Raw genomic sequence first — 26,355 nt, forward strand, 5'->3', positions numbered from 1 at the left:
AGATTTTTGTCCTCATCTAGGAGCTAGAATTAAAATACCAGCTTTTTTCACTCTTTTGGCAGGAAGCAGAAGTCGTACTGGTACTTCTAATCTTGCTTCTTCACAAGGGTGTGATTCTGTAATGCTCTGTGCACACCCTGGGGGCTTGCTTGTTTGACATCAGTACAAGAGGACAGTTTTCATCACCAACCAGGCAGGAACACGCCCAAGGTAATTACAGACTTTATTGAAGGCTACTTTAAGTGATTATTTTAAAGCAGCTTTCCCTTCTTTTCCTATGACCTTTGAAGCAACTATAAGGCTTCTTACAGTTTGCACTACTGTAGCTGCTCTTGGTCCATCCTCTGTTATTGTACACATGGAGGTGAGACTGCAAAGACAGCACCCAAATCACTGACTATGGCATCATTGAACTGATATGCACTTTTCCCCCACAGGTGTAGCATCTGTAGTTTCACCTGCAGCCTCAGGTAGTTAATGTGATTACAGAGCGTAATAGGGAAAGCTGCTAGTCAGTAAGCTGCCACCAATACTAATAATTGCATGTGCCTCTCCATTGGTGGTAGCCCAGCTGCACCTCTCAATAAGAGAAGTGGGCAGCCTTTCCTGAAGATCAGGATGAAGACAAGGCAGGTGTGTGGCTTTGCCACAGATCAGCCATCAGAATTTCCTCTGTGGGTAGGTCTGTTGCTATTTTGGCCCCAAATATGTGACACTGTGGAGAGGCTTCAGAGGTTCCTTTGGAGACCCTCTGCAGTTCATCCACGTGGGCACCAGTGATGCTGGCAGAGAGACCTTGAGTGGGTAATTACAAGGTTCTGAGTGTGAGAGGTAGGAGCATGGGGCCCAGGTGATGATGGTCTCAAACCTGCTGCCCAAAGGATAAAAGCTGCACAAAAGCTGGTATGTGCTGTTCATTGGCTCCTAACTTTGTAGTTAGTGTTGCATGCAGGGCTTTGGCTTCTGTGACCACGGGACCCTCTTTGAGATACAAGGATTGCTGGGGAGAGGTGAGATCCATCAGACAAGGCAGGGAAAGAGCAACAAGCTCGGTAACCTTGTGAGAAGAGGTGCAAGCAAGGACCATTGGCAGATGGACATCAAAGCCTCCAGATAAGCAGAGGGCAGGGAATAGAGAGCATATGCATGGGACAGCAACGCGGGAGGCTTGTACGCTTCCACTGAGAAAGCAGCACAACTGAAAGCCTATCTCAAATGCATGTACATAAATGAACTCGGTGTTGGAATAACACTGGAAGAATTCAAGTTCATACAGTCACTGGATGATGGACGATGCTGCTGCAGATGTGGTAAGACAGCTTGCTTGATTGGGATGCTTTGTTGGATAGGTACAGACTTTAAGAACAGGCAGTTAAGATGGGGTGGGATGGCTGCAGTCTGCACCAAGAAATACCTTGAATGGACAGATATCTTCTAAGTAACAGGAGCTTATGGGTTAAGATCAACAAGGTGGACAAAAAGGGTGTGGTTATGGTGGGCATCTGCTACAGGCCACCCAGTCAAGAAAAGGAAGTAGACTGGAAAAACAGTTCCGATTTCTGGTTCTCACAAGGGACTCAGCCACCCCATTATCTTCTAGAAGGGCAACATCAGAGAGAGCGAGCAGTCCAGGAGGTACATAGCTGGACTGCATCAAGGATAGCTTTTTGAAATAGTTGTGGAACAGACCAGCCAATGGAAGTGCTTTGCTGGACCTGCTACTCGCAAATAAGGAAAAACTGGTCAGAAATATGATAGATGGTGTTAGCTGTGGTTATAATGGCCATGAAATGGCAGAGTTTAGTATCCTAGGAGGAATATGGAAGGTGAGTATGAGATTAAAGACCCAGAACTTCAGAAGAACACACTTCAGCTTGTTCAGGGAACTGGTAGGCAGGATCCCAAGGGAGGTTGCCCTGAAGGACAAAGGATGCCTTGAAGGGCAAAGGAGCCCAGAAGAACTGCGTGTTCCTCACAGGCAACTTCCTCAAAGCACAAGAATGGTCCCTCTCAGTGTGCAAGAATTCAAGCAGGTCTGGCAGAAATGAAAGTTAACCTCATACAGAGCTGCAGTAGCAAGAACATGGTCATCAGATTTAAGAATACTATTATTTCCCTTTACTCAGCACTTGTGACATCATACCTGGAAAACTGTGTCCAGTTTGAGGCCCCCTGGTGAAAGAAAGATACTGATAAACTGAGGTGATGACCACCAAGATGGTTAGGGGGATGGAGGACAAGGAGAGGCTGAGTGAGCTGGGGAGTTTTAGTCTAGAGAAGAAAAGAGTCTTCATCTGTCTAAATGGAGTTATACAGAAGATGGGGATAGACTCTTCAGAGACCTGCACACTGAAAAGATAGACACAATGGTCACAAGCTGCAGCAAGGACAAGTTCAGATGGATATAAGGAGAAAAAAAAAATTTACATTTGAGTTGGTCACACTGGGACAAGTGCCCAAAGATGCTGTGGAACATCAGTTATTGTAGATTTTAAAAACTTGACTGGATAAGGCTCTGAGCTGCCTGATCTAAATTTGAAGCTAGCACTGCTTTGAATGGGAGGTCAGACTTGATTGCCACAAGAGGTCCTTTCCAACCTAAATATTGTGTCACTTGGGATCTCTGTTTAGCCTCTTTCCATAGGTCCCTCCAAAAGGCAAGTCTACCTGCCTTACCACAGATAAGGTGAAGTGTCCCTCTGAGAGTGTGTTTCTTACTATTGATGATAGAAGTTTAAGCAGTTGGTTCATAGAAAACACTTAGCTTTCAGATGGCTGAACAGCTGGCATGAATCCCATTCCCAATGACACTTCAGCTGCTTTCTGAACCCTAAGATGGCACAGCAGACCATGCTACAAGCTGTTCTTCTCTTCAGTTGAGGCAGAGCTTTTATCTGCTACCTAACTTGTCAGTTAAGGTTGCAAAAGGATACAGATACTTCAGTCCAATAACAGGTATTTAAAGAAAAATGTTAGATGAAGCAATTTTAAGATATGTAAGTAGAAAAATGACTGATCTTCCTGTCTTCTTCCAAGCTTCCACAGAAAAACCACCTTGTCTAACTTATTTCTCAGAAGCCTACTATTCTCTCCAGTACAACAGCTACTTGAACTTTGTGGTAAGACAGCATCCAGGCCCTTTCAAAACAATGTATATAATTCCTTTTTTCTTCAAATCAATATGCTGGCTTATGTCTTACAAGAACTCTAACTTCACTTATCTAAGTTGCATTACATCTTTTCATTTCCCCATTGGTCTGTGTTTAAATAGATGCACACCCTGGCTGCATCCTGATCATGTGTTGGTATGAGTGGTAAATATACACCACTTCTCGTTACTCTCCCGTGCCCTGTTTTTCTTTGGGAGGCAGTAAACAAACAGGGTCTCTAGTCCTGAAGGAGATGGGATAGAAGAAGCCGTCAGGGCAGCACAGAACACAGTAGAGCACACCACCCTGCCTTCTAGAAGCAGGCTAAAACACTCCTCTTCTGCATCAAGTTCTGCCTTATCTTGCTCTGCCCCCAAGTTATCCCAGATTTAAGTTATTAACTATTGTGAGGAATTCCTACTGGGAGAGAGAGTAATTGCATGCTGTCATACCTTTGGGTCTGAGAATCCCTCTTACTCTCCATTTAATACAATGGGCCATTCACCCAGGAAACTGAGTTGTTGCCCAAGACCTCCCACAGGACATAGCTTTAACTACTGTCAAGGCAGGGTATTTATAAGCTCTTCTTATGTCAGTATGGTCATTCCCACCAGCGTGATTTTAATTGATGATATAATTAAACCCTCACCTTGGCTACGAGAGTACTTGTGAGAAGAATCGAGAGCAACAAACTTTTTTTTAATGTTTTTGTGGGTGATCTGAAGCATTGGATAGGATAATGATATTTACAGTAAGTACCTTCCCCACGCAGCCCTGCCCTACTGGTGGGACTGGGAGTAGATGCAGAAGAGCTTGTTCAGGAATGCTGTCCCCCTATCCAAGCCAAAATTTCTTGTGCAAGCTGAGTGGCTCCAGGGTCCTATATTCTGCTGCCACCACTACCTTTTGGCAAATCATAGCAGGATTCTGCTAAACATCTTTGCTTTTCAACAACCACAATGGTAATAGTAAAAATAACACAGCTGCTCTTCTCTGAAGCCCTGATTGAGAACAGTCCTGAAGTTGAAAGATACTACATATATAGAGAATAAAAAGTCAGGATTTCCCTTGAACATCTGCTCTATAGGGACAAAGGGTGAGAGGGGCAAAAAGACTGGCCCAAGGTCACACACTGGGATAATAAAGCTCACTTAACTTCACACACCTAAAAAAATAGTCTCTTTAGATTCCCTCAGTAAAGGAAAGAGAGGTGTAGGGTTCCTCCACAGCACATTCATCTGATCCAATTAGGCCCCCTCTTTCAGGATGAAACAAATCCCTAGCTGGGGGAGCTTCTTACATACCTCCTGTTTTTAGTGTCAATGAATGTTATTGCCTCTTGCAGACCTCCTAGGGAAGCCAAGGGAGACTAGTGCAGACTTGGGGATCTAACTTTCGCCTGCCTAAATGAGGGCAGATGAAGTGACCCAGAGTGGAGAACACACACGTCGCTTCGCACCTCTGCCCATCAGTTCCTGGTGTCTTTCAAGTGCCCTTTTCCTCTTTAACAGCCTGTGCTACTTTCTAGTGACAGCTGAGGTTTTTTACAGATTACAAATGCATAAAAAGAGCAGGACCCACATGGGCTCTTACCTTGCAAATCAGTGACAAAAAGCATTGAAATGCCTTAGGATTTCCATCAGGCTATTAATATTTTTTGTATGTCTTTTAAAAGCGTGGAGGAGCAATTCTCAAGGGATCAAATGCAAGTACGCAGGAGTTTTTTCAGCAAAAATATTATAAAATACTTCCCACACTTCACTGAGGGTCCTTTAAAAGGGAATAACAATCACTAGCTGCATATGAAGAGCTGCGAGGTGAAGTGGGTAAGCAAGGTCAGCAGGTCAGTAACAGAAGCAGAAAGAGACCCCAGGCCTTTTGGTCCTGACACGAGTGGCTCTACCCTGTAACACAACACTGCTCTCCCAGGGCTGCCTCTTGCCAGGCTTTATACAAAGAGGAACAGTGATTGAGCACATACTATCATTTACATCCTACACAACTGTATCTTACACACCAGTGTGACATCTCCCCAGACTTTTCAAGATTAACCGAACAGCGTCCCAGAGAGCTGCCTGTATTAGTTGAATCCTGGGAGGGTGCATCCTCCATAGTCCATGTGGGTTATGAGGAAGGAGGGAATTCAGTTATTTGTTATCTTTCATTCACAGAGGTTTAGAGCTCCCACTTACTCATATGTGACAACTATTTTGTGTAGTCCAATCACATCCAAAACATTTCTCCTATATTGGTCATGTGAATGTGCTCTGTCTTCCCACTTCTTTAGAGCCCACGATAAACACCTTTTGTGTCACTGACAAAAAAACCTCTCTCCTTAGCTAAAGCCCTTGAGAATCCTATAAGGCAGCATCCCTAAATCTGCATTCTTTTTCCTGCTAAAAAAGTAGATTGAAATTGCAGTGTAATTCCATGATTTTTCCTGTTTGTTTTTTTTTTATCTTAATCCAGAAGTAGCTTTTAGAATAGCTTCATGACTAAATACCTCTGGAAAGAATTGTCTCCAAGGCAGGCACTCCACAAGACAAAAGATAAAGCATATGCTTTTTCTTTCTTTTAACTGTGATTAATATAATTTTGGTCAAGGAAAATGGAAGAAATACCTCATCCTTTCTATTCTTTAATTGACTGAGCAAACAGTATACCCACCAGCAATGATGAAAAAGCCTCCTCCTGCTTTGTACAGAATGTGGCTGGCAAAAGGAGCTGCACAGATGATGAAGAAACTAGCCATCACAATAGAGAGCACTCCCAGGAGCATAAGAACTGTCCAGAAACCTCGATAAACTGGAGAAAGGGAAGAAGGAACAAAAGAATACAACACTTTTTAGAACTTAAACAAGTGACATATTTGGCTAACAATGATTTTTCTTTTCCCCTTCTCTTTTCACTTGCCTTATTAACAAATAAAACATTCATTCTATTGTACATATATGTTATATATCATGTGGACCAAATTAGGTTTGAACACCAGTCCTTGTCTGATAATCATGGAAAATAGGTTGTAAGTTACCAGGAATAAAATCTGTCTGCTTAATATTTAGCAGTGACTTGTAAGATAGCGACTTGACCAAATTTATGCTCTTTAGAAAATGGTACACCAAAGCTGTAGCAATGATTCTTTGGGATAAATGATTGGACTGACAGGATACAATTGTTTTACGAAAATTGTCTGGGAGAAGCAGAGAGCTGCAATGTCTTGACATTCTTAGTGCTCAGACCATATCACCAATAGCAATCTGTGAGTCCTCTACAATTTACAACTGGATAATTCTCCTTACATACAGTCATATTCAATAGATGGAAATTTAAAGGAGGACGGGGGAGAAACTCAAAAACACGTGAACTGGTTTTCTGAAACAGTTAAGTATTTTAAACCAGCCTATTCCTGCTCTAAAGCTCTTTGTATTTTATTAAATTTAAAATGTGATGTTTCAGAAGCCCCTGTTAGACAGTGCCAAGCAGTGCTGAATTAATGGATGCAGCTGGTGATAAATGAGCCGAGAGTTTTGTGACATACTCTGGCCAAAAGAGTCTTTCTAACAATTATTTTTTAGCTGGTTAATTGCACATCCATTTAACAAAGTCATCATTTTACAAATGCTACAAGAGTGACATAAATTTCTCCCATGAATTTAAAAATTGGTACATTAACACAACCCATTAGTAAAATTATGAGTTATAAAGATCTCCATCGTCAGATCTGAAAATCTTGAAGCACTGACAATTCAGTCAGTGAAAAACATTTCCACCCAACTGAGGGAAAGCATATAAGCCAGCTGGCAAGTCAGGAAAAGCGAGTCACAAAAGAAACTGCCACTTATCATTTGACAGCACCTACTTACTGTTATGGCAAAACACAACCAAGCAACTATTACACTGGTTCATATCCTGAAAGTTTCAAATTCATACGGCTTGTTACAGGCAGCTATTCTGGAATAATTCGGGTTTGCTCTCATCTCAAATCTGACGGTGCACTATACATTATCAGCTCGTGCTTCCCACTAATGTGTTCCAAAAATCTATAGTTTTTAACTTCAGCAGCTTAACTCATGTTAAAGTTAAGCCTTGTAAATGTATTAGCTAGATCACGTTCACCACATCACATTAGCCACACTTTTTAAATAACATCCTTTTTAATCCAGGCAAACATTCAGAGACATAATTTTCCGCCACACTGATCAGCAGATTCGGGCATAGGAAGGATGGATGTGTCTGAAAGCAGCTGGCAGAAGGGTTAAAATTGTGTTTTGATTCATATCCAATACAAGCCTTCTTTCCACATAAACAAAAAAATATGGAAATTGTAGGTAAGAAATAAGGCTGTGGCTCAGCAAAGCAGTTAAGTGTGTGTTCTGCTTTAAGTACTCCACCTCTAACGGGATTTAGGCACCTGTTTAAAGTTAAACACATAGTTAAATGATTCACTTAATGCAAATGGACAGTGAATGGAGACCTAGAAAGGTAAATCTCTCAAGTCTTTCAGTCGTGGGTCTCTGAAGCAATTTCATATTATTTTACTCATGGGGCTACTTTGCTAAGCTTCATCGCAGTCCCCAAGTCCATGGGACATTACTTCCTCATTTAAAACCTAATACTGCTAAATCAGTCTATAACCACCCAACTCTTTTACATGGGTGGCCCAAGGTACTTCAAAGTCATGCTACATAATAGGACACATTGGCCAAAATGGACCTTGAAAAAGCTTTCTTTGATATCATTATGGTCAGTCACCTAAGACATACAGCACTGTTTCTATTTTCTGAATGGATGAGGACACAAGATTCTCCAGCATTACAATATCAGTATCCAATTTCATTATCTGCTCTTCATACAGAAAGCTTTGAAGTCTGCTTTTAGTGAAATTTTACCAGAAAAGCTTGATTTGTTCAAATATTCCTGGAAACAGAACACAAAAGGAATACAAATGTAACTGATGAAAATTTGTTTAAACCTCTCTGTAACTATACAAGAGAAAAGCTGTTTCTCTGCGCCAACAGCATAACTATTTTATGCATTATATGTGAAATACTGGTTTGACCTAGCTATCACCTGAAATAAGCTTCCATTATATTTCTCTAGAAATAATTATTTACCCCGGAGAATCAGGGATAAATTCTGATGATCCTAATACTTGTTTATCCAGCTAACTCCGTCATTAAACATCAATTAGAAAATAAAGTATAGTTGATAGGGAAAAAGTCTGCAATGTTCCCAAATCTGCAACTTTCCAAGCAAAAGACTACTCCCTCTAATTTGCAAGACAGTAAGTCATTTGGATCATTCGTGGCACAGGTCTGAGGAAACAGCCTAAGAGCACATAGACTTTTTCTTCAGTAAGGGAGTTAAAAAGCAACCATTTTTCTGGAAAGAAGGCTTCACTTATTTCTTACTTAGACCATTTTTGCTCAGACCACATTTCCCATCTTCTCTGTCTGGATGGGCAAGATCAGTTCCTACAGGGCTAATCATTCAAAATTACAATGCAGCCCTACTGCTGTCACTTAGCTTAGCTGGCATCTATAGATGAGCACAAAAGAGCTGGTTGAAATTAAACCTTCCTGAGAATGAACTTACTCTTCAAGTCAAAGACTTTGCTGCTCTGAGATTGAGGTGAACCATGACAGATAAAATGCAACAGAAGATGCTGCTTTGAATTATGCTTCTTTATATCCCATGAAAAGGGCTAACACTCTAATCCAAGCAGCCTGTTTCAAGAAATAATGGTTCAGTGTACCTATACAAAGTGTTAACAGAAGTTTGCACCATTTCAAGTCTCAGTGAGGCAGTTGATAAGATAGCCCATGTTTTGATCGAGGTGACAAGGAGTATCCTTGCCTCATCAAGGTACTTCACAGATGTGTTTGAGTTAGCTACCTCAAATACATGCATTATTCCAAGTATTTCCTACAACAGAAGAAATACAGTACAAGCACTACTCCATAGTCCAAGGTAAACCTATCTGCAGTGTTAATCTTAGATACCACTGCTCTGTGTTGCGAGAGTGCTAAACAGAAGGTTCTGTAACTTGTCTTGGTAAGCTGCCCCTTTGTCGGGTACAACGTTTGCCTTGGCAGTGACAGGCAGGCCTAAAAATAAAATAGTACTTAGAGGAAAACATGAGTGCACACGGTATGCTTGTCTTTGAGCCCTGCACCGTTCGGCCTCTATACTATGGGAACATTATAGCTGCAGTATATTCCTCCAAAATTGCATGACCTGTAGTTTTCCCTTGCTACTTGCTTTTCTCCCTAAAGATCCTAATTTAGGTCCCTCTGGAGACATCATTTGAAAACTAGAAGTAGTATCTGGTTTTGAGTAAGGGACCAAATTTTGGAGAAATGGCTGAAAATTATTAAGCGCCCCCTTTTCTGGTATAGTAGATCCCAGCATTGATTATAAACTGAAGCCACAGATTCATATTTTAAGATGTTCCTGGTGCATGATATGGAAGAGAAGCAATAATATATTTGTCAAAGTTACACAGCTGTTGTGTAGCCATGCACACCTCTGAAGCTCCGTAACAGGTTATTCAAGAACAGGTTAGCTAATGACACAATGCGACACCCACCTATCGGAGATGTTAACATCAACCTCATGAAACCATACCACGTATTTTATTGCCCTTGCTGACTGCAGGTGTTTTAAAATCTCAGCCATTGGCCCATACATTTTCTATAGCCTATCAAAAAAAAACCAAACCCCAGCCACTTAATAGTAAATTTAATATCAATACGAATTATTAAGCACCACAAAGCTGAAAAACATTTTGATGCATGTGTGAGTACAGTGCTGCATAAACATTACTAAGGATAGGCAAAATGACTTGGAAAAGTTGCCTTGAATTTTCACACACAAGCTCATATCCTAAAGTGAACCCTTCCTGTGATTTGACTGCGGCTTGTATTTTAGAATATGTCTTTTTTACCTCTCTATTTAATGTAACAGATATCAAAATGTTTTTGACAAGAGTATTGCCACCCACAATGTAAGATACAGTGAAAGGTGAAGTGCCTGAACTGCTCTAGATCAGGAGTATCTTCTCTGCAGATAAACAACTGTAAATGAGATCACAGATCTCATCAGCAGTGCAGGAGACACACCTGGCAACACGGTAAACCTTGCAAGACTTTCTCAGTTTCACTCAGTACCCTTTACTATCCCCTAGTAGTAATAATCTTTTTTTTTTTTAATAACCTTAACAGTAAAACAAATACAATATTCACAGTATGAATACATTGCTTTTTTAAATACTTGCTTTATCACTGCTTGGTGGCTTGGAGTTCTCCCTTAGTAAATGTACTGTATTACAGTCTCTCAAGAGCAATTATGTGACTGTATTACATAACAGCATTTTTTTGCCCTAGAAATAGGCTACGGCTAACATTTCACTATACAATTTTTATTTTCAGATTTCACTGCTGATATTTTCTAGATTACTTTAGGTTAATTTCAACCCAGTAACAAACCTGCCAATAAATTTGATCACACCATTTTAGATTTAACAGTTGCTGAACCAGAATTTCACTTCAGTCCTATAAACATTGTGTATTCTACATTATAGTAGGCACTACTTCAAATGCTGGCAATGTGCCCAGTACTGGACAAAATAAGATACTAATGGTCAGGAAAAAAAGTATTAGCAGCTACAAATCAGAGTATTAAACTAATGTGTCAGGGCAGCCCTATTAAATGGCTTCCAATTTAGCTTCAGAAGGGGCTGGGGCAATTTACAACAGTTAAGGAACTATTGTTTATTTCCAAATGAAGTTGAAAAAAAACCCTCACAAAAATAAAATTAATGACTTGACTAAGTGCTAGATTTCGCACTTCTTTTTCTTAGGAATAATCTCACTATAGCTAACGGGACTACTTGTATGAGTAAGGACTTTGTACATTTTTCAAAAACAGGCCTAGTATTGTCCTGTAGTAAAAGAGTTTTATAAAAGTGTGATAGTCCTTGAACATCAGTGTTAAGTAATCTAATGACATGATACGATGCATTAATCTAGCTAGCAATGAATTATTATTTAAGTACTATACTATTATGTTTTCAAAATAGCCTGACAGGATAACCAATCTGATTGTGATTTACAAATGTATGTTTATTTTAGAATGTAGAGGTCACTACTCTGGCACTTTTATTCTATGGGCTAATTTCATTTTTTTTATTCCTAGGTTGCAGTTTGTTGCTCATATGTTTGTGAATCATCATCTACATGAATCTGCTGGCAACACAATGAGGTGCTGTCTAAGTCTACTTAAGAGCTGCACACTCTAATAGCTGTCACTATAAACCACCGTACCATCACAGAAAGCCACTAGAGTCAGGCTTCCCCTGAGTTCATTTCAATGCCTGTTTCAGGTTAAGATAAATGACATGGCCTACAAATTTCTTTAAGTGCATTAACCATAAATGGTGGTTAGCACAGCTGTGGACCATACCTGATACCCTGCAGGTAGGTGAAGTCCTCCCCACTCCGCCAAGATATTTAACAAAACCAGTGAATGAACAAAACCATTATAACTGTGATTAAAAGATGCAGCAAGCTGCAATTTCAAAGCAGTGCTATCTGACTCTTCGAAGCTGATCATCCATCTGACAGTAACGATGAAAAGAAATCTGTGACATTAAAACATGCCTTCAAATCTCCAATATACCATCACTATAGGCTCTTCTGTCTTTACATTTCCATCTAAGGCTATAATTCTTGACACCAAGAGCTCATAGTCTAGGTTTGTACAGCAGGATGAACCAAGCCTTTGGTCTAAAGCTTTGTAAGGTGTACTACAACACTAAACCTCAAGGTCCTCAGTGTTCTGAATCTTCATGGAACTATCACACAAACATCATAAAACCCACATACAAAAACATGTAAATAAGGTAATACGGGATAGATTGAGCACTTTTGAATTCTGGCCCAGAAAAGCTCTGAGCTAAATTCCTACTGATACTAAAGCCAAAGGAGTTATGTAAACAGAGAACTTGGTCCAGACACTGCACTCAAAAATCATCAGAGATTTTATGTTCCTCAGGAAACTTATCTTTGCCTGAGCCCTTCTCACTGGACGGTAACATGGCACTCAACCAACAAACCACACTTGTGTTTCCATTAGGGGCTGCAGTTAAATCCAAATTCCTCTGATAAGGTCCCAAAGTCTCTTAAACCAAACACTCTGTAAAAGAAGTCACGTGCCTTTGCTTGCTCAGAAACTAACAGTTCTGTTAACAGAAAGTTAGAGATTTTTAGAAAAATGTGTTGTACATACAAGTTTGATTTTTCTAATGAAGTTTAAAGCTTTTTATTCAGCTGTTTATTTTTCTACAAAAGAGCAAAAGAAGTAATTTTCAGATGACAGAATATTTCTTCTTATCCACTCCTAATTAAAATAGAACTTGAGGGACTCACTAAAAACACAGTGATAAACCTGTGTGGGAGATTTCTCTTTTTATCCCCCAAAGTGAGTATGTTGAGAAAGCTATGAGCCATGAAAATGGTAATATTGTATCAAGAAACAGTAGCAGAAGCAAAAACGGGGACAATAACCTCAATCTTTTGGTAGTGCCCTTTTTTTCTATGTTTAGCTGATACAAGGTATTAGATGCAGCCAACTGGATATACAAATAGGTGATGAAATCTTGTTCTTCATGAAATCCAACCAAGGGCTTTTGCCACTGGCTTTTACAGAGAGCATTTCCTCCACTGTGAATCAAGAAGAGGATAACCTTCTAGCATTTCTTAATTTAGTAACTGCAGTTGCAGCAAGGTTTTAAAAACTTGTTTGCCAAATATCATGGGCAGAACTGTCAAACTAGACTAAAGGAGAAACAAGTTTTGAACTAACACAAGAGACGATGACAAAACCTTCAAAAAAAGTTGTGAAAGATTCTTGAACAAGCATACCTGCTCTAGTAAATAACACAGCTTGGATGCTGAAAATGAACTGGAGGCATAAAAAAACCCCTCTGCAGTTTTAATGAGCTCAAAAGCAATCCAACTATCTATTTATATAGCAGAAATGGCTCTGAATATACTCTACCTGGGCTAGCATCTATACTACAGTTCTGTCTATTTTTAATCTCCTAATATGAAATATAGATAGGAAAATTATATTTGAGCAGTGGTTCTTTTGGCAAACATTAACTAAAATTAATTAAACTTTTGATGATATTCCTTCTCCTTTCCTTATTCTTTGTTTGTCCACTTCTGTGTAATCATGCAATATAATTTGAGGATCTTTGTGAATGTATGAGTGAATGGTGGAATACAAACTCTGTCTAGATTATTAGGAGCTGATGACTCTGTCACTTTCAAATGGAAAGATAAACTGTTCTAGATGTGCTGTGAAGTTACAGATTAGATCTCTGAATGGTGAGGTCTGAATTCTTGCTGGACAAACAGTTCATAATTTCCAACGATTAACAGACCCATTATCAGTCCAACTTATTTTCTTTTTCATGTCTGCAGCACAAAATTGGATTCTGAAGACACTTCAAAATTCGCAAAGGCATAATTACATCTTCAGGACAGGAATGGATCACTTAAGCCACAGCGTCAATGAGCTCAGAGACATGCAGCATCCACACATCACACGTTATTTAAAAAATCTTATGAAATAGGTATCAGAAACTATTTACTTCAAATATGTTTGCATAAAGCCCTTGATCTGATGAAATGTGACCACTATTTTTAAGTAGTTTTTAAGAGTTGTAAAAACAGAGCTTTTCAGGCATTATTCAAACATAAGGTTTTCAATTACTGTATATCTTCCACACATATATATGTATCTGTGTTACAGCACTAGAGTTTCTTGGTGTTAATATCTCAATTTAACATAGTAAGTATTTTGAACTATTATAGAGTGTATATATATATATTTAAAAAGAGCTCAGTTCACAAAACAAAACTGCCCGTTGCTACAGTCTTAGGCTACATTACTCATGTATGGCACACACTGTTCAGAGCAATTTCAGTGCCTCAGCTCCCTATAGTGTCAGTGGACAGAAGCTGGCACATCCAACAGTCGGTGCAGTACACCTGAGTTAGTTGAATAAACTTAGACAGTATCGAGGCTCCTCTCCTCCTTCCTCATAAAGTGAAAATGCAATATATTTCCACATGTGCTTATTTATTTAACAAAAAAACAGTTTTATTGGAATACATGAGAAGCTGTACTTGTTTAATGCATTCAGTGCAAGGAAGATACTTCTTATGTCAGAGAAAAAAGACTAAAAAGGAAACGTCTCTTTTTTTAGAAATTACTTCCATTCTGCCATCATGCTTAAAGCTAAGCATTCATTTAAGTGCTTTGCTAAATAGTGGCTTAAATATGCATGTTGTAAAATTATGAGAAGTATGAAACACCAAAATTCTGTTAATTAAACTGTGTGGAGCGATAAGACTGTTTTACACTGAAGCATCCAAATTGTTTTCTTGAAACCATAGGCATTGTATCCATTTGCAGCCAAAGAAGACTTACTGATTGCAGAGTCATAGGAGGTTGAGTTGTGTTCATCTCGGAGAATAGGAAATGGTGACAGGTAAGCATGTGTACAATTCTTAGAAGGTGACTGGTTAGCTAAAAGTGAAAGAAAGCTACAGATTAATATTTTACTGCCTTAACAATAAAATATTTTAAGCCTGTTCTTCAAATGGGCAAACTGAGTTTCATAGGTCAAGATTCCAGGTTCTCTCCCAGGCAATAGCTTACAGTGGATTTGGTTTGGTAAGAGATACCAGCCTTGTTATCCAGCCAAGGATATTCCTTAAAGGGCAACACAGATTCGTACTATGGGAACAGTAAAGCAGCCTTGCTGAAGGCACACTGCAATTTATATGCAATGCATATGTATGCTTTTATATGCATATGTACCTTTCTCTTGTGAGGGTTAATTGTGTCCGTCTCATTATTGCATGTCCCAACAAAAACAAAAACGAAAAAAACCCAGGAAATTACTTTTTCTCTTGTGAAAGAACAATGAAAAATATCAAGCATCTTCAGGAAGTTTACAGTCTCAACAAATATGAGTGTAGTCTATGGAATCAATATCCCCAAAGAAGGGTTTTTCACTCTTTGTATTAAATGCTTATAAAAACATCACCTTCTTCCTTGCAAAAGATAAAGGCTGACTATAGCTTAAACCACATTTAAATTTCAGACTCCTGACCATAGAATTCTCCAGATAAATAACAAAGACAAATTAACTACAGTGAATATTACGTTTGCCACCTAAGACCAAGCAATATATTTAGCAAAATACAGGTTACTGAAGTGAAATTTGTGTGATGGCACCTGCTTCTCACAAGGATTGTGGAAATCTTGCAATAAGGAGAGGGAGCTTTGTACCTCAGAGGTAGGGTCAAAGACAGGAAAAGAAGTTTTGCTTGACCTCTTCTTCATGGGAGATTTTGGTTGCAAAATACTATCTGATCTTCCAGAACCCTGGCATGTAGTGAAAGAAAGCAAAGGGTCATCTGTGAATTTAGTAGAGGGATTCTTCTGGAGATGATGTGTCCCACACCATTTTCACAGTAGAATTGCCCATGCCCTCCTTAACCCACTCGTAGAACTAGTTGGAGAAACCCTCCAAGCAAAAATTCATGGACCATCCTAACCACTAAGCTCTTTTTCCCTTAGTTACAGAAATAAACAGTCTGTTTAACAGTAAATTGCAAGAAACTGTCCTGTTAAGAATGGTTAACAGGTTACCAGGACAGCCGTAACACTCGCAGCGTAAGTTGATAGTTAAATATGTATGATTTAGTCCTGGGGTTTCCTTTAGTACAGATTACAAAAATGTTTGTCAAGAATTTATTTTAGGGTAGCTGAAGAACCTGATCACCAAAGAAGCCATATGAAATCTGGTGATTCATAAGAAGGAAAAAAAACCCTACAATTTTAGGAACAAACTACCGTAGATAATGTAAAAGGAAAAAATTACTTACTGTACCAGAAGTTCCACATGCTGGCATTACTCTCTCTTACATTTCCACTAAACCAGCACCTCCAGAAGAAACCTTCATGATGGAAAGTGGCCTTCTCTCCCTATGGGGGAAAAAAAAAAAAGCAGCCATTATCGTACAATTTTTAAGTGGCTGAAAGAATCAAGTTCAACTGAAATTAGGTGTTGAGGTAAAAAACACCACCATCGCAATGAAACACAGCCTGTCTGAACATAGGTTAGCTATAGCATATCTAAACAGTTATACTTCCTTTGAAAGAATGTCATATTGCAAAAGTAGTATCACAATAGACAAATTCATTTTAGAGTTGAGTACAATTGGTTACAAGAAGTTTTGAAGCAGGCTTGTAAGCCTCCAGAAGGTCAAAATGAGCATATTTGAAAGTTCATACAGAAGTAAATTCTTACAAAATAAACACATCCAGGAAACCTACATATATAATTCTCATTATCATACTAACCCCAGCATCTTCAGGTGCTTTTGAACACGTTCCTATTTCTGTAGCAAGAAGCCAATAATCAGTTCCAAATGCCACCAAAAAAAGCAAAACCCCCAGAGCTGCAAAGAAGCCTCCAAAAAATATCCCCACACTAAGTTTCATTATCAAAGTTAGCTTCAAAAAAAGAAAACAAGAAAGGCAGTACTTTTTTAATTACTTAAGAAGAAGCACTAAAATAAATAAAATGTTTTGGAAAGTGACTAAAAAGCTGTTTAGAGAATACAGCTCATATCTAAAGAAGTTTCTCTTCGCTTGACTTTCTGCCTGTGTTTGCCAATGCCCTGTGAGTCGCTTTGTGTCTCCTAATTTGTGTTCCATGTGGCTGACTCAAGCCTGACAGATGAAAAGGGCCTTCTATTTTAGGACACTGATGGCAGAGCTTCATTCTGCTTCTCTGTCTGGGTGAGGCCAGTCAGAAATAGCTGACCTTCCCCTAACTAATCAGGGATTGACTTGAAATATTATTGCAGCTGGTGCATCAGCATCAGTGGAGATGGAGATGGAGTTGCAATGGCTCTGTCCGTCCACGTGAACTTGCGTTACGGAGCACAGAGTACCAGCAAGGACTTCCAAAATTCAGGCTTGGTGGTGAATGTTTCCTTGGCTGCTAGCATGGAAGGAAACACATGCAACACTCTGGAAGTTACCATAAGTCACGTTACTAAATGAAGGCTGAGATTTTTCTATAGAACTTTAAAACATGGTAGCCAAATTGCAGAGATGCCTTTGAAAAATCCTAACCTTTATTACAAATGCAGTTAGCTTTAAAAATTTACATCTTACCCATAAAGTAATAGCTTTACCAACACTAAACTAAGCATTTAACTGCTTTATTTATTCAGATCTTTTCTGCATATATCACAAAGGCATGCAATTAAAAATTCCTCCCAGCACCTGATAAAGACACTTCGATCTTTTTAAAAAAAAGAAGACACTTTCCCATATGTGTGCTTTCGCCATTTTGGAAGGTGATGAGGTAACACATTTAAATTCCAAGGACTCCCTGCAAAAGAAAAAGGCTTTTTCAACAACTTCTTTTCATGCCAAGCAGGCCTTCCCAAACATCTCGAGTGGATTACAGGCCATGCTCCTATAGAGATTTCTTGAGTTTATACTATGCACCAGATCCTGCAGTCCTTACCCAGTAAAATTTCATTGGCATTATCTATCACCAGAGTAGAAAATATTCCACCGACATCCCATCCTGGGAAGTGCTGGGATCAAGAGAAGGATGATGTCAGTTTACTCCAGAAAACATTTGTTGCAGAATTGTATTGCAGCAGACTTAGGTCTCCAGAGGGACTCCTACTTCCAATATCCCAGTATCTGTTTGGACAGTGCAGCAGTGTGCTCAAGGAGAGCAAGGAAAAGACTGTTTCTATCACCCCTCCTCATTTCCAGGCAGATGAACTGGAGATGTGTCCTCAGTGTTTTTATAAGTCTACATTATCTGCCTAATGCCATATAAGAATTTGTTACAAGTTATATTTTATTCAAACCTGATACTATACTAACTTCATACACAAGCACATCTGATATTTTGTGGCCTTTTTGTACTGCACAGTTTCAGTGTATGCAGAACAGTAAGTGAATTTTCAGTCAAACAGATTCTTTTTGCCGTATTTGCTTTCCCTGACAGCCACTGATGCAGTTCACTTTGCTATAGCAGAAAGTGATGTTTGGAAACATCACTTTGGAAAGTGATATTTTATTGTTCTTTACTAAACAAAAAAAAAAAATCTTTAGGAAGAAGAACACATAGAACGTGCTATAAAAGAAAATAAGGCCTATTTTAGAAAAGGATTACTTGCAGGTTAGAATGATGCTTTATCTTTTGATCAGCCCTGAAGTGGTCAGGCAGGTGGATTAGATGATTGTTGTAGGTTTCTGCCAACTGAAATATTCTATTCTATTCTATTCTATTGTGTCCAAAACAGAGAAGAAAAAAAAAGAAAAAAAAAAGGTAGGATTCAGTTCAGGACTAACATACCCAAATTTAGACAATTTCACATGAGCTAGATGTCTTTCCATTATAATCAACAGTGACCTAGTCAATACAGGCAGTGGAGCCTAGAGAGCGGTTCAGCACGACCTAGATTAGACTCAGACACCTAGCTCTAGCTGGTTCCCAGGGTATCCTGCTGGCTCTCAGCTGCCACTCCAGAAGGGCATATTTCTCTCCCAGATTTAACCCTATCTGCCAGCCCCACACAGGGGTCTTAGGTACCCTCTTTCACCTCAAATAGCACGAGGAGCCTACATGATGGTGACTGAATCAAGCCTGGACAGAGGGATACAGTTGCCTTACTGTCATCTCCCACCACTGGATGCTGCAGGATGTCTAAGGCATGGACATTTGGCAGGGAGGTATGACAAGGGACTTGGAGGAGACCCACTCCTTTCTTGAATGACAACTACAGGCTAGGCTCACACCACCTAAAAGTGATGCTAGATACCTCTGTTTAGATGGCTGAAACCAGTCTCCATTAGGTGGTCAGGTCATTCTGGAGGAACTACTGAGTGTTTTAACCAGACCTCCATCGACTCCAATGGCAGCACAGATCCCTGTCTGAATGCAAAGGTCTTAATCTGGAACTGAATCCCGCTCAGTGGGCTGGAGCTCCCAACCATTTTGCTGTTGTATGGGTGGCCTTATAAAGCATTGGCCCAAAGCTCAAGAAATTTTATTCAGTGAAATCCAGATATGTAGATAGCCACAACATAAACAAAATCAATGGTACAAAGTTCTTCATGATATCCATTTAAAAAAAACCAGATACAACTGAATTCATTCTGATGTGCTGTTTAACATAATGGCATTTGGCTCACCTTAAATAATTTTATTTTTCAGTGTTACAGGATATGTGTTTATAACCTCCAAAATGCCAATTGGACAGAGCAATGTATAAGTACTGCAAAAGGGGACAAACCTGAAGCTGGTGAATTCTGACAGTGAAAATCATACAAGTATTTTTCACTCTCATGCTTTACTCTACAATTCTCAAAGCTCTTTTAAAAAAAGATGGTTATGCACTGCTATTCATACCTGTAACTAAGGAAACTGTGGCACACAATGATGCAATTATTTTTTCAACATTACATCAGAAGTAAAAAGCAAACTCCAGCCAACAAATAATGAAAGAAATAACTGAACAACAAATTGAACAACAAATAATGAAAGAAATAAAATGGCTGGTTTCAGCTTTATTGCACCTACCTGGCTTCAGGTCAGAAATGCACCAGTGACTCTGTGAACCCATTTCTGCATGAGAATAACTTACCCTCATGAGTAGCTTCACTGAAATCAGTTTGCATGAAAAGTTTCACTGAATTCAAATGACAGCTGAATCACTGCCTGTGCAGTACAAGTATTTATTTTTAATATACTGTACATGCACTCTGGTCTCAGTTAGCATGTTCATCCTGAGAGGATCTAATTTAATTATTCTCTTTTATATTTATGGCACATTCTCTGGCAGTGCTACCTTCCAAATACTCTAACATCTCCAGTATTATGCCCAGCTATGTCAGGAATGAATCAGAAGCCACGTTAAGACTTGTTATGTCAGCTTAAAAATTCATGTTATCCACTACCTGAATACTCACAGGAAGTCTCAGGGCACTTCTTCTTCAATTAAATTAAATTCTGAAGGTTCCTCAATAGAAGAGAGAAAGTTTCAAGGCAGGGAAAACAGGGCCAGGCTTATCAAGCCAAAACAATCATTATTCTGAATCTTAAACAAGGTCATTCCCCAACTCCTTCCAAAACTCCTAAATTTCTACAGAAAGACTGTCATTTTAAACCAAAGTGACTTAGCCAAATTTATCCCTACTATAATGACAATGAAGTAATTAAATCAGTTTTAATATACAATCTATTTGGCCAATTAAGCCCAACATTCATTGATTTTGTTGATGCATAGTGTGAAGACTGAAGGCCCCCAGATAATGGATGGATTCCAATCTCATTTAACAAAGCTGGCGAAAGTTTTATGATTTTATTTCTGTTTATTTTCCAGATAGATAAGGCTAAACTAACTCCTAAATCTGCATATTTTATTTATGTATCTAAATAGCTCCAGCTTCAATATAGTATCTGAGCCCCTCCTTGTATTTAAAAATAGAAAAGAAGAAAAAAACCAAACCAAAACAATAGCAGGCTGTTTCTTTCTTCCCTTTCCATCTGAAGGAGAAAAAGCTTGATTAGTTTATGGGAGGGGGAGATTGTTTATTTGCTTGTTTATGTTTGTGTGTGATTGAGTAAATGTCGTGTGTGTATGTTTGGAATTGGCAGGCAGCTCCTTATCTGTGCTGGCAGATACGTCCATGATCTAAAAACAGCCTTTTAGAACTGGCTGCATGTCTCACTACACACCAAGAAACAATTTCAGCAGCTGCCTCAGAGTTGAGTCCTTCTGAGACCTCCATGCCCATTTACTGTTGAAGAAAAACATTCTGAACAGCGATGGAGTATCTCACCCGCTGATTCAGATCCGCATCCTGTCCATCTTCCCCAGCTGGGCAGTATGTTATCCATTGCACCTATACGATCAATTGTCAGCAGCATGCTGGGCAGACATACAGAGTATAGTACACCTTGTCCGTTAAATCTTTGGCTGGGATTCATCTTACCTAACACTAGACAACTGCAGGGTAGCTGTCTCCAATTAAGCTGGTCACCTCAGGTTTCCTTTACAGTCATATCGGCATTTTTACGGCACAGTCCATCTGACCTATTTTTGGATGACTACTTCAATGTGCAATGAATCATGCCCTAAAAGCACAATTACTTTTTTCTTTTTTGTTTTTCTCCACTGACTAAAAGGAGGCCTGGTATAACTAGTTTGAGATATGGCCACTTTAATTTTAATACTACAGTAAATCAGGCCACAGATCACAGAATCACAGAATGATTGAGCTTGGAAGGGACCTCTGGAGGTCACTTTGTCCAACCCCCCTGCTCAAGTAGGACCACCTAGAGCTGGTTGCCCAGGATCACGTCTAGGCAGCTTTTGAGGATGTCCAAGGCTGGAGACGCCAGAACCTCCCTGGGCAACCTGTGCCAGTGCTGGGTCACCCTCAGAGTAAAAAAAGTGTTTCTTGATGTTCAGAGGGAACCCCCTGTGTTTCAGGTTGTGCTCATTGCCTCTGGTCCTGTCACTGGGCACCACTTGAAAAGAGCCTGGCTCTGTCCTCTTTGTACCCTCCCTTCAGGTATTTATAGACATGGATAAGATCCCCCTGAGCCTTCTCTTCTCCAGGCTCTGAACAGTCCCAGCTCTCTCAGCGTTTCCTCACAGGAGAGATGCTCTAGCCCCCCCAGTCATCTTACTGGCCCTCCACTGCACTTCACTGACTAAGCTCATGAAGACACAGATGATGGTAACTACCCTTCTTCTGACATAAGGACAGAAGCAGCCCATATCCCAGCAACAGCTTCAACAGGAACTCTAATAAACCAGTAAGAACAATCTCCTTTATGAGGCATTATATCTACACATTTTTATGTGTCCAGGATCCATTGTTACGCATCTGCAGGAACACGCGATAGACTTGCAGCCACCCAGATGAACAAAGCTGCGGGGTGTATATGCCATTTGGACCCTGCCTCATACCCTCTCTGTGTTCAGGACTTTGACACTCTAGAAAGCATCACAGATCTATTCAGCCATAGAAAGGAAGAGAAAACTTTAGTATGACTGTGAGCGGGTCACTCTGTTTCACATATCATATATGCATTATATTTTACATTAACTCTACACTGAATAAAATAGGTAAAAATATGGGAAGGCACCATTTTTTTTTGAGTCATACACTGATTCAAGGTGTGATGAATCCATCTCCCTGCAAGTTGGGCAAGATAACTAAAACCATCAGAGGTACAAGAAGGTGCATCTGAGTTCCTCACATCCTTGATGAGTGCTCTAAACTTTTCTTACAATTATAGGAAAGCCAGGCCAATACCGGTAATGTTTCCTGCAGTGCTTTAAAGGAATGACTCACCCCATGCGCAATTTTCACAGAAATTAAGGAGTGGCCTAATTTTAGGAGGTGTTCCAGGCAGTTTCCCATGGAAATAGTTATGCGCCTGCACCCCAGAAATAGAAATTAAGAGTTGCACCCTTCTTCACCATTTTCATTGCTGTCTTACATGGGTCCTTCCACAGCAGGAAGCTATTATGAATCTCACTCTGAGGCAGCAACTCCTTCCATCTACTGCACAGACACTTTTTGGTACATATTTTCGGATTTTATTCAGGAGGCCTGAGGAACTAGCCTCCAGTCCTTTCTGTACACTTGCAGCTTCTACAGACCTCCTGAGGTTAAAAAAAAAAAAAATCATAGGCTTGGGGTGTGCGTGAAATAAGGGTAATGTAGTAAAACAGGAAATGGACTGGAGTCAACAGGAGTCATCCAGGCCATCCTCTGCTCCAGAGCAGGATCAACAGTATCTAAACCACTCCTGACGTATTTATTTTATCTGTTAAACATCAATTGAAAGAAACATGGAAAGCTATGTGGTCTTAGTTATGCTGCCATGGAAAACTCCAGAAGGGGAGAAGTAGGCCCAACGCCTGAAATAATTCCTTCCTTTAATAAGATTTTAGAAATGCCTTCTACGACACTCTGCCATGCGCACCAGCACTTACAGCTTTGAGGGTGGAGTCAATTAAAAGGTTTCCACATTCCTTAAATCTGCAGATCTTTTCAGAGAGATTACATTTTAAATGTCTTTAAGATTAACACTAGTTTCCAAACTCAAGTTCATTTACAGTACCTCTTAAAACGTTCTGGACCACTGGATTGTAACTTTTTCTACTGGGCTCAATTTGTATATGAAAAGTTGAAATGACTGTTGAATGTTACCCTAATGATTTGAAGCAGTAAACCAGAATGAAATAAGTCATTGTTAGATTCGCTAAATTTGATGACAAATTGTACGTTTGGCGGTCTTGACCTTACCTATTTGTAATGCGGGAATCCAAGAATATATTCCATTTACTGCAATAAATTGCTGTAGTTGTCTTAGATCTGTCTTACAGAAGTATTTTACAAACTTTATTTAAGAATTTATAAGGTTTAAAATTTTCTCCCCTGTTGAAGGAATGAAAGGATCTTTTTTTCAAAACTTCGTTCAATTTCAGATGACTTCCATCAGTGCTTTCATTTTGTCATGGCTTGGAGCACACACAGCCACAGAGCTGGCTGAGGAAGGGCAGCTGCAGACTGCCTCAACCCTTTGCTTGGCAGGTGACACAAGCATTTACCACAGTGGATATTTTTAGTAAAGGGCTGCAGATCCCTCACCCCTTCTCCTCATTAGCAAACTGAACCTCAGACATTCTCGCCCAGACTAGTTCTCCTCCCATTCATAATCTGAGGCAAGAACAGCCCAATAAGCAAGTCCGATCTCCGGCAGCCCGACACTGTAAGAAATGTTCCTTCTGCCATTAAAGTCTCTTTTTTTGTTGTTTTAACCCTCTCCATTTATTCAACTTTGATCTTCAATTAGGACAGCAGAACTAGACACAAAGTTGCATTAGTATTCAGACCAAATAACTGATATATAAGTAAGAAAGTTTTCCTGCTTTTCTACTTCAGGTTCCTCTATTTCTTATCAAAAGATGGAGTTTACTTTTTGGGCCACGGAACAGCAATAAAAACTTATGGTCACTGGTTATTTACTGTGACTACCAAGTTCACCTCATAATCACTGACTGCCACAACAGAGAGGTGCACCCCCAAAGCATGCATCATGCTTTGTTTCTAGCTGTGCCTTTACATTTAGAATACTTATATATCATGAAAGCTGAGTACTCAGATTGTGTTGTGTCAGTAGTCTACATAATTTTCCTGGTCCTAGCTTTACCCATATAATCAATAATTTTGATTCTATCTCTTCTTCCAGGTCATGAAAAAAGGGTTAGAAATGAGAGGACCATCTAGACATACCCTTTCCTCAGGGAAGATTATCCATTCACAAATACAGTCTGGAGACATATCAAACAATTCTGAATCCATGTGCTGTTTACCATTTCTGAGTAGGTATTGCTCTACTGTCTTTAAGAATCATCCAGTAACAAGTCTTACAAACCTTAAAGTAGCAACAAGTCAAATACCTTAAAGTAATGTAAGTGTACTATATTGATAGTATTTTAATCAACCAACTACGTAATTCTGCCCCCAAAGATATTAGACTGATTCTGTTTTCCTTAAGACTGTGATTCATTGTATTTCATTACTTTAATTATTAGTCAATTCCCTTACCAGTCATACCATCACTTTATTTGGGAAATTTTATCTTAAGATTTCTTTATTTGGGAGCCTTTATCTTAAATTTTGCAATTGTAATGACAAAACCTGAGTGGGAACCTCCGAGGTAGCAGTAACCATCTGCCTTCAGTTCAAAGGCAGCAGATATATTTGCCATGTTACTATACATTAATGCCTTAACCATTATGCAAAAGTAAACACGTAATATGCACAATCCTTTAATAATCTAATCAAGTTTGCAAGTACAAAAGCAGTAAGAAATCCGTTAAAGGAAGAGACACCTATAGGTTTTCTAAGTTGTTTTTTTTTTCTCTCTGTGAACTGTTTGCACTGACAATGTTATTGGAGCATCAGAAAGTTCAGTTATCCTCTGCTTTACAAGCCATTCTGCATGGAGATAGCTTGAAATAATAAACAAAACTAAGAGTTTTTGCTGTCAGGGAATTCAATATTCCTGCCTACAACAGTTTGTGCCCATTGTATTAGATCGTATTAATCTTCAGAATTTGAGAAGAATACAGAATTGCTAACTCTGGGTTCTGAGACTTATAGCAGAGACTGTCATTTACATAGAACCTCAAAAATTTCACTTGGGCTGCGTTTGCACAAAAGTCAATCTGCCTTATAGCCCAGGAACAGTACCTAAACCCTTGTAATATCTTTTAATCATCCACCTCTTAATAGTTTCCTCTGATAAATCTTCAGGCCCTTTCCATTTCTTCTATCAGAATTAAAATGACCAAGGGTAAAATTAGTGCAATATTGAGCAGACAATGTAGTGTCAATTCCCATGATGCTCCAATATTTCAATATCTTGTAACCATTTTGTCCATTTCAGAGGAATTGTATGCAACTCTGATCTCCTTTAATGTTATATCCAGAATTTTAAAAATCTCACTGAGAGGATTTGTTATTCAAAGTGGCCTCAGAGTGCTAAATTAATAGGATGTATTGGTTAAGCCAACTATAAATTATCACAGCCACTGGGATATTAAACAACTGAGTTATTCTGGAGACTGATAACATCTTTGTCCCTATGCATATGCTAGGCTAAGCTTTGCTTTGGTATCTTATAAATTAGCTGCATATCTATGAATATGTCTTGCTTTCCAGTTTTGGCGGGGGGGAGGGGGTTGAGCTTAATTCTTCATAGCCGTAAGGAAAAACACACTCCTTTTTTTGTGACCTAAACCTGTTGAAGACCCTCGATCCTGTCATAATTATTTCTTCTGAAAACACAAAGATAGAACTGAAGTTATGCATCCTCTTGTCAGTTATTGATTGTTCTCAAACTTTATCAGCTGGTGCTAACTTAAGTCATCACCATTTTTCAAAAGCTTTTTCTTACTGATAAGTAAAACCAAGTTAAAGCACCTCCTGTTCCCTTGTGCATTGTGTGGGGGTTTTTTAAAAGTATTTAAAACTGCAGCCCTTTCATTGATCCCTGGCC

At 39.3% G+C, this 26,355-nt stretch overlaps 1 protein-coding gene across 3 annotated transcripts in view; it reads right to left on the reverse strand.

The window, feature by feature from the left end:
• The window catches only part of TMEM182 (transmembrane protein 182), a 32,339-nt gene that overhangs the window by 5,162 nt on the left and 822 nt on the right, over positions 1-26,355 (reverse strand). Inside the window, exons 1-4 of one of the 3 annotated variants that reach the window (XM_029998976.1) lie at positions 16,593-16,945; positions 16,115-16,214; positions 14,649-14,747; positions 5,817-5,954 (exon numbers count right to left, since the gene is read on the reverse strand). In XM_029998976.1, the coding sequence (XP_029854836.1) occupies positions 5,817-5,954; positions 14,649-14,747; positions 16,115-16,214; positions 16,593-16,733 (478 nt within the window). In that variant the 5' untranslated portion in view covers positions 16,734-16,945. Of the gene's footprint in view, positions 1-5,816; positions 5,955-14,648; positions 14,748-16,114; positions 16,215-16,592; positions 16,948-26,355 lie in introns of those variants that run through there. The other 2 variants (XM_029998978.1, XM_029998979.1) reach the window with 2 other exon arrangements.

This window comes from Aquila chrysaetos, chromosome 23 (genome assembly GCF_900496995.4).
Source record: "Aquila chrysaetos chrysaetos chromosome 23, bAquChr1.4, whole genome shotgun sequence".
NCBI lineage: Eukaryota > Metazoa > Chordata > Aves > Accipitriformes > Accipitridae > Aquila > Aquila chrysaetos.